At 52.1% G+C, this 12999-nt stretch overlaps 3 protein-coding genes across 3 annotated transcripts; 2 read left to right on the top strand and 1 right to left on the bottom strand.

Annotated features, from left to right (window-relative positions):
• Positions 1-3977: 3977 nt before the first annotated feature.
• Positions 3978-7368, top strand: CLUP02_10949 (uncharacterized protein; the record flags this gene model as incomplete). The annotated part of the gene is made up of 2 exons (XM_049289920.1): positions 3978-4213; positions 4287-7368. The coding sequence occupies 2 exons, from the start codon at positions 3978-3980 to the stop codon at positions 7366-7368; spliced, it is 3318 nt and encodes a 1105-aa protein (XP_049147065.1).
• A 745-nt stretch (positions 7369-8113) lies between these two features.
• On the top strand, positions 8114-9981 carry CLUP02_10948 (methionine aminopeptidase 2B; the record flags this gene model as incomplete). Its single annotated transcript, XM_049289919.1, has 6 exons — positions 8114-8156; positions 8234-9084; positions 9166-9429; positions 9552-9716; positions 9774-9860; positions 9919-9981. The coding sequence occupies 6 exons, from the start codon at positions 8114-8116 to the stop codon at positions 9979-9981; spliced, it is 1473 nt and encodes a 490-aa protein (XP_049147064.1).
• A 547-nt stretch (positions 9982-10528) lies between these two features.
• CLUP02_10947 (uncharacterized protein) lies at positions 10529-11959 on the bottom strand (the record flags this gene model as incomplete). Its single annotated transcript, XM_049289918.1, has 2 exons — positions 10529-10908; positions 10987-11959. 2 exons carry the CDS (start codon positions 11957-11959, stop codon positions 10529-10531), a joined length of 1353 nt encoding a protein of 450 aa, XP_049147063.1.
• Positions 11960-12999: the final 1040 nt, after the last annotated feature.

Here is a 12999-nt window from a genome sequence, read left to right as displayed (position 1 = left end):
GGGATTGCCTAATTGTTGTTTGCGGAGTGCCTGGGTGTGAGCGGCCCTCCACGCCCCTTTCACCCTTCCCGCTCCGCATCGGACTCGACCGAGGAATGCGGGAGGCCGGCGTTGGGCTTCGGCTTCGGGTGCGATGAGCCGTGATCGGGCAGAGGTGGGGGTGCTGAGAGCCTCCCTGTGCCCGTAGAGGAGAGACCCGGAACGTCGGCTGCCAGCTGCAGTAATAGAGGAGGACCCTGCTTCTCCAATAGCGAAGTTGCCGTCTCAACAGAAACCTCGAGTCATATCTTCAATCTGATCAAATAGGGGTTTATGGAGAGAATCAAACTAGATTAAGGCAAGGGGTAGACTTTCAATAAAGTATCATCTAAACCTTCTGGTGGAACTGGTGGTGATAATGGCTTCAAAACCCGTTAACGCACCACACATTTTCCACAGCAACGATGCGTGCAGCGGGGGAAAAAGTCACTAGCTCAGGTCGGTTGCTATGGAAAGTGAGACGAGACTTGGTAGCTGCACCAGAAGCTTTTCCCCCAAAAGCAGAAGAGGAAAAAAAAAAGGAAGAAGACCAGACGAACTACATTAGCGGCTTTCTATTGTTCCCAAGAGAAGCAAAGAAAAAAGGGCACTAAAACACGGACACTGTGCAACGTCAAGCAGCGCCCTTTGTTTCCTCTATTTGAAAGGGCTAGTAGAACCCCAAGTGACGGACTTTGCCCACTGACCGTTGGCCCGAGGACAGCGGACGAAACCAAACGTCTGGGAGCTAGAAACGAAACATGGCTGAATTTCTTATGTGGCGGCTCTGAGAGATAGTCTGAGGTTCTTGGGGCTGAGACAGACTTACGTGTTATGCATGTCTACTTACCTGGTATTACAACTGAAATATGCCTCGTTGTCTGAGGATGGATTTTGAGGGTTTTTGAGACTCATCGTCATACTACATGCCATTGCGTGGACGAACGAGCGTCTAGAACGTCTTGGCCAGCAATTGCGGAGAGTCGTAATGATCTCCGCAATCCCACGATCCCTCACGGAGGATTATGTAAGTAAATACGATGCAGCGTCTCTCAGTCTCCAGAACGTCTTGGATGCGGAGGAGTGATATGCCGACGGGTATTTCTTGAAGAACATGATGCATCTGGGCGCCTAGGGTGAGGTGATCATGCTACCGGACCCCACTGCGAAGGGTGATCTTTCCAATTTGACGAGATCGCGAATTCTTCTTCATGTGTTTAAAGCTTAAAAGATGAGTGACGGGCCGATCGATCCGCTGTGGTTCTTTCGAATTCTCGTGCTTCTATTTTGGTCCCGCGGGGGAAGGACGGGTAGTCGTCAGCGTTCAGCTCTTGGCGTAAAGGCCTTTGGAGCCGTAGAGCCAGAGATGATGTCGTGAACGTGGAAGTTGAACCTTTGTGATTGGTGGTTTCGGGCTTTTCTTGGGAATGCTTCACGTTGACGGGCCTGCTTGTTTCGACTTTAATCCCATTGTAAATCTCTCATTGGGGCGGCGTTTTGGCGAGTTGGGGCCATTGAGCGCGTCAGCCAGTGAGGCTCAGTCCGGGATGATGTGCATGTACCCTGCTTGCAGGTGCGGGCCATGGCTAAAGCTGGAGAGGGCCTGTATGGGAGGTCCGCAGCAGAAGTTCTCGCGTACGGATAGAGTACTCTTGGAGCCGAAGACGGATTGAGTTTCGTTCAACTCCGCGGATAGGAACGAAGATGTCGAATTCAAAGAAATTTGGAAATTCGAGGGCGAACGCACTGGTAAAGTGATCAGCAGTGGCAATTATAGCTCAGTAACGTCAGACTTGTAGGTATAGCTGCCTCAGTCGAGACACCAACCACCTGTTCACTTGGAGAACCATCTGATAGCCTGCAAGCGGTGCAGTGACAGCGCAGAGTTATGCAACGGTCTCAATCTCATGTTTCAACTTTTTGACCACGTCGTCTGCATCGGTCTGTGGTCTCTTTGCTGTACTTCGTACGCGTTTTTCCCGTACTGTGCCCACGGGCGATGGAGCGAGTCACGGCTTTGGGCCCAATCCTCGATATTCCGTGAGAAGTAGAGTAATCCGAGTGGCACAGTTGGAGAGTGCCATATTGGCTTCTCCTCTTTCTCACTTTAAACCCCTCCCCTGCCGCCAGCGGAGCAGACACGGGAAGCAATTGATGGGAACTCGGGTAGCATCTTCGACATGGCTTGTCGTCAAGCGAGGCGAGACGGCCGGCGGTAAAGACGATGAAATGACGGCAAGATGAGAAAAAAGGTTTGGGAGGGGCGCCTTTTCGGAATCTCGAATCCTTGCTCTTCAGCTCGCGTACCCCTGTGCTACGGCACATGAACCCTGTAGCGGTCGAGGACAACCTCTTGATGCCCTGGGGTTCCTGGTATTGAAAGCCCTGCCAATCTTGGAGATGAGGGCGCAAGAGAAAGGACAAGGCCTGGACGTCTATAGACATAGCCAGCCTCCCGGATTTCTCGTAGAGTGATACGGCCCAAGATGGAGTGCCGAATCAAGAGTGGCATGATTTGTTGGTTCTGCATTCATCTGCATTCGTCTGGGGGAGGTATCTGTACCGAGCATGTAGACTGCCAGGCACCAGCCAAATGTCACTCGGTGCTGCCACCCCGCTTGACTTGACATGTTGAACCCCGAAAAAAACGATGACGGTCTCCTTGGCCCGTCGTCTCGCATCGGGTCCCGGCAAGACCGCTTCTGGTGTTTGTTTGGTTCATGGTGCCTGGATTTCGAGCTCCGGATTCCTAGAGGACTTCGGTACCTGAGAAGGTGGGAAAAAACCTGTCATGGTAAGAAACAGTTGCAAGCGGTTGCAGCGTTTGGTGGCATCTGCCCCAGCCCGACCAGCCACAACATATTCCCCAATTCAGGTTTGCGGTGGAGTACAGGTGGAGACTGTGTCGCCCCTCATTCGCCCAGCCACCACACGCGCGGCCTTGGGACGGCCCCTGCACGCACAGTGCGGTCCACCTCTGGATTCTGGCCGATGGGAGTGCCTTGGCGCAGTCGAGTTACCCAGCCTGATACGCCTGGCAGACGCTTCAATGACTATTGATACGGAACCTTTGATGTGAGCATCTTGACGGATGGATACCTTACATCAGGTTAAGCCCAGCCGAACTGGCCAAACGCAGGGCGCACATAGTAAAACTTTGGAGGGCTGAGGTTGGACGGTTAACATCCCAGCAGTCAGAAAACGGGAAGGTTAGCAGCTCATACCTGGGAAACTCGACAGGTCCAGGGCTGTAAGAGGTGTCTACCCAAGGTCCTGGGCTAAGCCTAGGAAAGTGTAGGTTCCAACAAGGTAGCTTCGCTAGGACATTGTGAGGCGAGATACCTTGGCTCTACAACTCAGCCCCACTTTCCCTCCAATTGGCATGGTCTTTTTGCAAGTTCCATGTCGCCCGCCGCCAAAAACAATCCTGGAGCGACATCATTCATCACCCGCCAACGTCGCACCGCACCTGCTCAGCTCCGGCCGTGTCGCTCCCACCACCACCACCACCACCACACTCTCGGTGTCTTTTCATCTCACACACTCTCTCACGCTTCCACCTCTTTTCTCCTCCTCCACCTCATCCGCTGCCGCTGTCATTCATTCCTCGGCTGAAGCGTTGATTCACGTTTGACTACGTCCTCGCTTTCCTTTCCTTCTCATTGTTCGTCGTCATCAAGATCTTGATCTTTTGTTTATCGACTTGCTACCGGTGCGCTCCACCGTCACATCTGCTTTCCTCGACATCGAATGTTTTGATACCCGTCTTCAAAGGCTCCTCTACCCACATGTAAATAGCTTCGATCAGAAGAGCTATTCTTTCTCGCTTCTGGGGCTCATCAGTAGCCCTGGTTTATTGCCTTTCTCTCGACTTCACATCATCGCAGCGGATTTGAACTTGTAAACAAACCACTTATTACAACAGCGCAGCAAACAGCAACCGCCAAAACACCGCAGCTATGGCGGCACCCAAATCCAAAGTCCACCCCCTCAATGGGATGCACACGGCCGGAATCTTCGCCGACCCTACCGTTGACGGCCCCTTGATTGGAACCTTAGTCGCTATTGTCGACCGCGCAAAGAACCTGCCCAACCGCAAAACCATTGGAAAGCAAGATCCCTACTGCGCCGCCCGCCTCGGCAAGGAAGCAAAGCGGACCACGACAGATATTCGCGGAGGCCAAACGCCCAGATGGTAACCATTTTTGCCTCTTCTCCACCAAGTCGTTCTCTCTACAATTGACAACTTGCTAACCCTGACTTCTCAGGGACCAAGAGCTTCGTTTCGCCGTACACGACTCACCAGATTACTACCAGCTCAAGGTATCCGTATTTCACGACGACAAGAAAACGGATCTCATCGGAGAGACATGGATCGACCTCAAGGACATCATCGTACCGGGTGGAGGCCAGAACGACATCTGGCGCAACCTGGCGTTCAAGGGCAAATACGCTGGCGAGGTCCGCATGGAGATCACGTACTATGACCAGCGACCGAAACCCGAGAAGCCAGTTGCGAAGCCTAAGCCAGTCGAGGCAGAGCCGACCGAGAACTACGGCGGTACCATTCCCCGAAAGCAGATTAAGCGAAGACCGTTGCCATCTGATCCCTTCACGGGTGAAGCACCCGCCGGCCCAGCCCCGGATCTGGCGCCAACCCCGCCTCGAACCGGAGGTCCCAGGGGGCCCAAAGAAATGAACATTCCTACGCCAACAGGTTCAGAGATCAGTCTTTCCGGGTCCCGACCAATGCCCAAGGGCCCCAAACAGCAACAGCCCGCTCAGATACCTACGCAATCGCCGTTGCAAGCCATCGAGTACAACACCAGCCCCGCTCCAGATGCTTGGTCTAGCCAACAAGACTTGCACGCGCACTCCCCCCAAGCTGCCTTGCCACCTTTGGAAACTACGCCGCAGCACACGCCGAGACAGGACCGATACGACAGCCCCAGCTCCCACCATGACGAGAGGGACTACAGCCCGAGATACTCATCCCAGGAAATTGTCAACCAAGCTCACTACCGTCAGGGCTCCGAGCCACCGCGTGATATGCTCTATCTGGAAGACCAGCGCCATGCTTCGCCTGCAGAGGACGATCGACCACCACCTCCACCCGCTCACAGAAGTCGGCACAACAGCGGAAACTCACAAGACATGGTCGTGAGGGGTGCTTATGACACTCCCCCCAAACCAGCTAATGCCATGAGGCAAGATGTACTCAGAAACGAGGCTCATCGTGCGTCCGTTTCTACGGCAGCCTACCCTGGACGCCCCACATACCGTGGCTTCGATTCAGCACCTGCGGTCACAAATGCGCTGCCAGCTCCTGAAGAGCATCGTCAAGACTCGGCGCCGCCGAGACATCACTCGTACGATGCCCACGCAGAGTATAGGTCTATGCAGCCGACAGTCGAAGATGTGCCGGAATCGCCCAACACAGCCGCGAGCAATGCTCAGAGAAGGATTTCTCGCGCACCCCAGTACGATGAGCCAAGTTACCGCCAAGAGCAAATCCAGCCGCCACCGCAGCAGCAGCAGCAGCAGCATCATCATCAGTCGACCGAGATGACTCGGCGCCGAAACTCCCATACACCACAGTATGACGAAATGGGATACGACCAGGGATACGACCAGGTTCCCAGTCCGGCACCGTTGAATATTAGCGGAAGGGGAAGTGCCAGCTCAACTCGTCAACGTGGCCACTCACCGCAGCCTAGCTATGGCCGAGGGGATGATATGGGTCAAGGCGGACGTTACAGTACCTCCCCACGACCTGAGTTCCAGCCGAGAGGTGACGAGTTGGTATTCGCAGGGAGAGGCGCCGTTTCTCCTGGTCATTATAGTACATCGCCACAACCAGATTACCAGCAAGATTACCAGCCCAGGGGCGACGAGCTGGTCCTCGCTGGCAGGGGCAATGTTTCTCCTGGCCACTACAGTACTTCACCGCAGCCGTACCGGGGCGATGAGATGGTTCGTCATCAACAAGCCTCCCCTATCGCCTCTCGTGACTTCGCTCCAAGTCCCATGGACGGAGCATCCTACCACTCGCACTCACGGAGCCAGAATCAGTATACCTCGCAGAGGTCTGAGCTGGGTGGAACGCAGATCACGGCTCACGGCATGCCCGCTGTGCCAGCTTCTTTGGTGCCAGGCGTCGATCACAGCGTCTCGCAGGAGATCTCGGATCGCATCTATGAGGAGAGACGTCAACAACGGCGCTATACTGATCAGAGCATGACTACCCCAACTCGTGGAAGACAACACAGTGAGCCACTCGGTTACGACGGAAGCTACTCGAACCAGTCCTATGTTCCACCAGGATACAACCACCGCTCCTCTGTTGCGTACGGTGCTCCTCAGTCTGACATGAACCGTGGACGGGGTGTTTCGCCCAATCCGATGAGAGGTCGGGGTGCGTCCCCTAACCCGATGATGGCAAGAGGCGCATCACCAAACCCGCACGGCACTAGGAGAGGTGTATCGCCCAATCCAATGAACATGACAATGGATAGAAGAGGAGCTTCGCCTCAGCCGCCCCCACAGCACATGAGGTCGCGGGGAGCCTCACCTAACCCGCATCACACCATTAAGCGGAAATCTGTTAGTCCCGCGCCGCCTCCGTCTGACCATCGGAGGCTCTCTGGCATCCCTTTCGGGCCGGATTCGTACGATGCTCTCAACCCATCGCTGTCGGCTACCAGTAGCAACGTTTCACGACCGGACCCCGATGAGAAGATCATTACTCACGATGGACGGGAGATCGACCCTTCGGACCACTTGCCTATGGACACATGGGCGCCGGAGCCCGAGCCTAAGGGGCCCAAAACCCCAGCTACGGCTTCTGTCCGCTCACGAGCGTCACCAGCTGCTACTCAGGTAATGCCCCCGACTGGCCGTCGGCAATTGCGTATTGCAGGTCGGCCTCAGTCTCAAGCATCGCCGGTCACATACGGTTCAGATCCTTACCACGTCCCGGGCACACCGCCGAGCGGAGGTCGGAACCGCTTGCAAAAGAAGACGCAGCGCATGTCTGCTATGCCTACAACATCACCGGCGGGTTCCAGTCCCCTAGCCCCTATCTCGTCGCACAACTACCAAGATCATGGCAGCGACTTTACGCCACCGCGTCTACCCAGGGCAAGCACGTGGGACTACCCCAGCGAGAACCATGCACCGCAGTACGGCAGCTCTCCTGGAGGCGGATATGGCGGCGCGCCCCCAATCCCAGCGAAGGTCCCCTTGCCTATCATGAGCGGCGCGAATGGCGATAACGAATGGGCTTTGATGCAGGAAATGAGCCGCATCGACATTGGCGCCGGGCGCTCCAGGCGTCATCGTCACTACTAGGCGAAGTCGATACGGCGTATGAATGACTGGGTGATGTTTATACGGAGTCCATGTAATTGTACTATATAATGGTAACGGGTCACGCTTTGAGTGTTGAATGGTTTCTTTTGAATGAACTGGAAACACGGTTTGGGCTACGGGGTCGGGTATGATGGGTTGGTAATGCTGTAGACAGCCGGAATTCCATTTCTTCATATTCATGATTTGCCGCCTCCGTAATTGATTTGTGATGATTTGAGGTAGAAGCTCGGATGCACAGCATCACCTTGAACAGCTCATGCCCAAGTTCGGAGAGGTTACGGGATGGGGCAAGTCAACATCAATCCCCGATCTAAAAACGAGTATTGAGACTGGTATCTTATTTGGTTTGGGGTTTCAAATGGTAGTTTTGGTGACAACGATGTTTGGGGAAGGCCGATCCGTGTCTGTCTCGGGAAATGGTGCCCACGTCGTCTAGTCTTGCCATCCACTTCGGCTTCACCTTCTCACCTCAGGAAAAATCTCACGCCACGACTTGCGTTCATGCTCGAGTACCTAGATTAACTCCATTCGACGCCCTTCGATTGACGAGGTCAACGGGATCCCACCGCCAACAAAATGATGCAGCCATAAAAAGCTCCTACACCTAACCCCTCATTTTCTCCGGATCACCATTTCTCGCCGACTTACACCACCACCTACCCTTGACGACTGAGGCTGGCCTTTACTCAACAACGCGCTCGCGACTGACAGGCTTCATGTCGAAATGGGTTCAAAGACACCCGAAGACCATATTCCAGGAGGCAATGGTAATGAATCCAAAATGCTGTCTTTGTTTAATTGGTCTTCATGACCAAGTGGTAGCATGCTAATTGATGTCGTTTAGGCGGGCCCACTTCGTCCGGCATTTCTTCCGGCGGGGAGCCGCGCGGCGTGCACCTCTCCCGTGACGGGGACGGCAGTCTCGGCGACGGGGGCGATGACGACGGCGACGACGGCGACGAAGATGAGGTTGTCGCTGGCACCGGATCGCTGAACAATGCAGCAGACAACGACGATGGCAACGATGATAATGGACCCAAGAAGAAGAAACGAAAGCCCAGAAAGAAGAAGAAGAAGGCTTCTGCCGCGGCGACTGCTACGAAGCAATCTGACCCCCCGAGGGTGCCGCTGAGCGACCTCTTCACTTCGGGCTCGTACCCGGCTGGTGAGGCGCAGGCTTACACCAAAGCCCGGGATGCGGCTACGGCTACGGGTGCGGACTCGGATATGAACACCGCGCGCACGACGGCTGCGGAGTTACGGCACCAGTCCCGCCCGCACCTCGAGGACCCGAGCCTCCTGAACGACTACCGTAAAGCCGCTGAGGTTCATCGGCAGGTCCGGCAGTGGGTTCAGGATACGGTGAAGCCCGGTAAGCAGACTCTGCTCGAGATCGCTACGGGGATCGAGGACGGGGTGAGGAGTTTGCTGGGGAACCAGGGGTTGGAGGTGGGTGATGCGTTGAAGGCTGGGATGGGGTTTCCTACGGGGCTTTGTCTTAACCATGAGGTTGCGCATTATACGCCGAACCCGGGGCAGAAGGATGTGGTGTTGAAGTATGAGGACGTGATGAAGGTTGATTTCGGGGTGCATGTGAACGGGTGGATTGTGGATAGTGCGTTTACGATGAGTTTTGATCCGGCGTGGAATAGTTTGTTGGCTGGGGTGAGGGCTGCTACGGAGAGTGGGATCAAGGTTCGTGTTCCCTCTACTGCTTTCACTTACGATCTTCTTGGGGAAGGGAAGAAATCGTAGGCTAACGTGGATGCGTTACAGGCTGCCGGTATCGACGTCCGCATCTGCGACGTCAGCGCCGCTATCCAGGAGACGATGGAGAGCTACGAGGTTGAGGTCGGCGGTAAGATGTACCCCGTCAAGCCGGTGCGCAACATCTGCGCGCATGATATCGCGCGGTACCAGATCCATGCGGGCAGGTCGATTCCGTTTATCAAGAACAATGATCAGACCAAGATGGAGGAGGGGGAGATCTTTGCGATTGAGACATTTGGGACGACTGGCCGTGGGAAGTTGTATGATGACGTGAGTTCCCCCTTTTCCGAAGAATGTTTCCGAACATTGTTTGTCACCTAACTCATGTATCTACTATGGGGTTATCACTTTGTCTTGGGGGTGCGTGAAAGGAGACTCACGGCAATGAATAGGTCGGTATCTATGGATACAAGCTAGATTACGACGCTCCTGCTCAGGTAAAGTTGCCCTTTGCCTCTGCAAATCGTCTGTATAAGACGATCAAGGAGCAGTTTGGAAGTATCGTCTTCTGCCGCAGATATCTTGACCGTCTCGGCCTGGACCGGTACCTGGCTGGTGTAAGTTTGTCGTAACTTGAGACTTCAAAATTATTATTTAACGCTTCTTCTCGGCAGCTCAAATCCCTGGAATCCCATGGTATACTTGAGTCATACGCACCGCTTGCGGACATCAAGGGATCTCAGTCTGCGCAGTTTGAGCACGTGAGTCACAGATCATCGACAGGAGACTTTCATGAGAAGTTATGGGAGGGACTGACAGAAGCAGACGATATTGCTGCGCGAGAACAATAAGGAGATCATCAGTCGAGGAAGTGACTATTGACTGGGACGTAAAGGGAGAAAACTTCACAGTTTCGATTGAGCGAGACAAAGACCCGACGTTTCAACACGTCACGGGGGATTAAGGTGACCTCAGCGTCATCTTGGGTGGTAGGTTTCGATTCTGCTGTGAGGAAGCCACAACGCTCCCTTACGTATACTCCGGCGGCGTTCAACACGTTTATGTCATTTTGAATTTTGCGCAATTGACCACCTTGAGCCATCCATGCCCTTGGTGCTTCAATTTTTAGCATGAAGTTGTTTCATGACACACTTGCTTCCTTCTGCCGGAATACTATCCTGACCAAGATCCTCGAAGGCTGTATGTTGAGAGAACTTGCGTGATAGAATTTCAGTTAAATCAACGATGAATCAGATCTTGAAAGAAATCAAGCCAATATCTCTACTTAAGCCCAAATGATTCAATTCCCTGCCGTCACACACACGCCATTGCACTGGAAACACCACAAAGACTCTAACGGATCTTACTCTTCCAGCAGCTCCTGCTCCTGCTTCAACTCCTAATCCACCTCCTGCTCCAGCTCCTGTTCTTACCCCAGCATCAGCTTCTCTAACGTCTTCGCCCTCCTCTGTTTTCTTCGTTCTCGGAATAGCTCCTCTTCCTGCATCAGCTTCTCTAACCTCTTCATTTCCCTCTGTTTTCTTTGTTCTCGCTTTTCTTTTCGTTGTCGTCGTTGCTCCACTCTTGAAAGCCAGAAGTCCTGAAACGTCTGCGTCCTCTTCGCGCCGTTCGCCACGAGCAACATTGCAATGCGATGATGCCCACCTTTCACGGCCGCATCGATAGGAAGCTCATCCGTATTTCCCCCTGAATTGACATCTGCACCATGCTGAAGAAGAAACTCTATAGCCCACATCTGTTTATCAGTCCATTCAGTCATCAGATTCGCCTTGTATGCAAGCTGCCAACCTGAACATAAGAAGTAGAGAAAGTTGTGGGCTTCATCAAATAATTGATTCACATCTGCTCCTTGATCAAGTAGCATACTCGCAATATTTCCATTCTGCGTTAGCACTGCAATTGTGAACGGAACGAAGAGAAACTTTGCCCGTAAATCGACCTGGTGAGGAATAATGCATCTTTCAAGAATCATCTTGACGGAATCGTAGTGGCCAATCTGCGATGCGCTAACCAGGCTTCTGCGCACGACTTCTTCGTCAATCTGTTCCAGGGGAAATGACTGCATTGTCTTGACGGGCATTCCGTGCGTGGATGCGGCATAGAGGGGGTGGATCTCGTAGTCAACCCCGTCGCAATATGCACCTCGCTGGATGAGTAGTTCGAAGAGTTTTTCATGGCCGTTTTCTGCTGCGAGGAGAAGTGCAGTCCTATGCATGCGGTCTTCTTTAGTAAAGCAGGCGCCTTTATCTATGAGGGCCCGAGCAATATCATATTCCCCTTGTTTAGAAGCTGAGAGAAGTGCATTACTGCAAAACTCGACCGCATCTTCAGCTGGTATCTTCCTAAGCAGTGCGTCATTGACTCTAGGAAGGTGATACTCGGAGGCAGACTCCAAGGCACGTTGTGTGACTTTGGTTCCCTTGTCGAGAAGTATCCTGACTACGTTCTCATGGCCCGCGCAAACAGCACAGACCAGGACATCGTCGCCATCAGGGGCTAAGCTTTCGTCTGCTCCCGCTTCTAAAAGGGTCTTTACGACATATTCGTGACCTGCAGATGCCGCGGCCACAAGGGCAGTGCCATATTCGCCACCCTGTGCGTTCGCAAATGCCCCATGACCTAGAAGAAGCTGCACGACATCTTGATGACCACGGAATGAAGCGGCCCCAAGAGCGTTGCCATGTAGACCTCCAAGAATGTTGACGCCCGTGGGATCTATCGCCAACATTTCTTTGACAGCACCTAGTAGACCTTCAAGTGCGACGAAGTATAGCAGAGGAGGTGGATGTCTGCTATCGACTTTTGTTACGAAGGCGCTTCCATCGAATTTCCAGGTCATTGTTTGACCCGTTTGTAAGTCTGAGTAGGCGCTTGATTCATAGGGTACCTGTGCATCATATCGCCGACTTTGGCTTCGTCGCGCTGCTCTGTAAGAATGTCGGCCTTCATCTTCGATAAGATAATCGAAGTTGAAAAGTTTGTAGCAAGTATCGTAACAAGTCTTGTGATGTATGAACTCCTGGGTAAGCTCGTGGACAACTTTATAGTCGGCTCGAGCAGCATATTGGGCCCAGTATCTTGCAGCATGCGACGCTAATGGGTAAGAATGTTTGGATTGGGCGTCAATGTCCAACAAGTAAGCGAGGCATGTCTCTGCCATCGAAGCTTTAGCCAAGCGCTCTTCGAATGCGTGAAAAATGTCTCTATGTAAATGGCTGGAAAGAAGATACTCTTTCACTGAGAAATGTGCGAGCTGAAGGATTTTGACTGAGGTCCTATCGAAATCATTCGTTTAAGTAACAGCCACAACTAGGCTAAGACAGTAGGTTGACATGTGTTCCTCTTCTGGCCTTAATAAGTCAAACCACCCACTTTTAGCCCACCCCAATTTCCTTCCTAGCTACCGATTAAAAACCCTACTTACGATTTTTAATTTAATATAATAATTACAAAAATCGTCTAAATATATTTCTTTTTTATATATTTATTAATCTATAGCTAATAGTATTATATATTAAAAATAAGGTCTAATAAGCTCTTAACGTTATTAAAAACGGTCTTTTTTTTTATTTTTAAAAAAAGCCTCGATTATATTCGGGGTTCCTAGGTTAATACTTCGGAATTATAAGAGAGGCTATTAAACGAGAGTAATAGTATTTATAAACCTCTAAAAGCTTTTTTTATAATAAGAAGACTAATTAGCTTAGTAAGTTCGAATTTAGTATACTTTAAGTATTATATTAACTTATTAATAAGTTAAAGAATTTGCTAAATAAGTTTTAATATTTTAGGGGGATATTAAACTACTTAAAAAGAGATAAATTAATACTTTTTTTAAAAAGAATTTATTAATAAGGGTTTAGAAAAGTCGTTTAATAA

The sequence above is a fragment of the Colletotrichum lupini genome, chromosome 5 (genome assembly GCF_023278565.1).
Source record: "Colletotrichum lupini chromosome 5, complete sequence".
In the NCBI taxonomy this organism is placed as follows: Eukaryota; Fungi; Ascomycota; class Sordariomycetes; order Glomerellales; family Glomerellaceae; genus Colletotrichum; species Colletotrichum lupini.
Note: the sequence above shows the minus strand (reverse complement) of the source record. Positions and strands in the feature narration are given on the sequence as shown.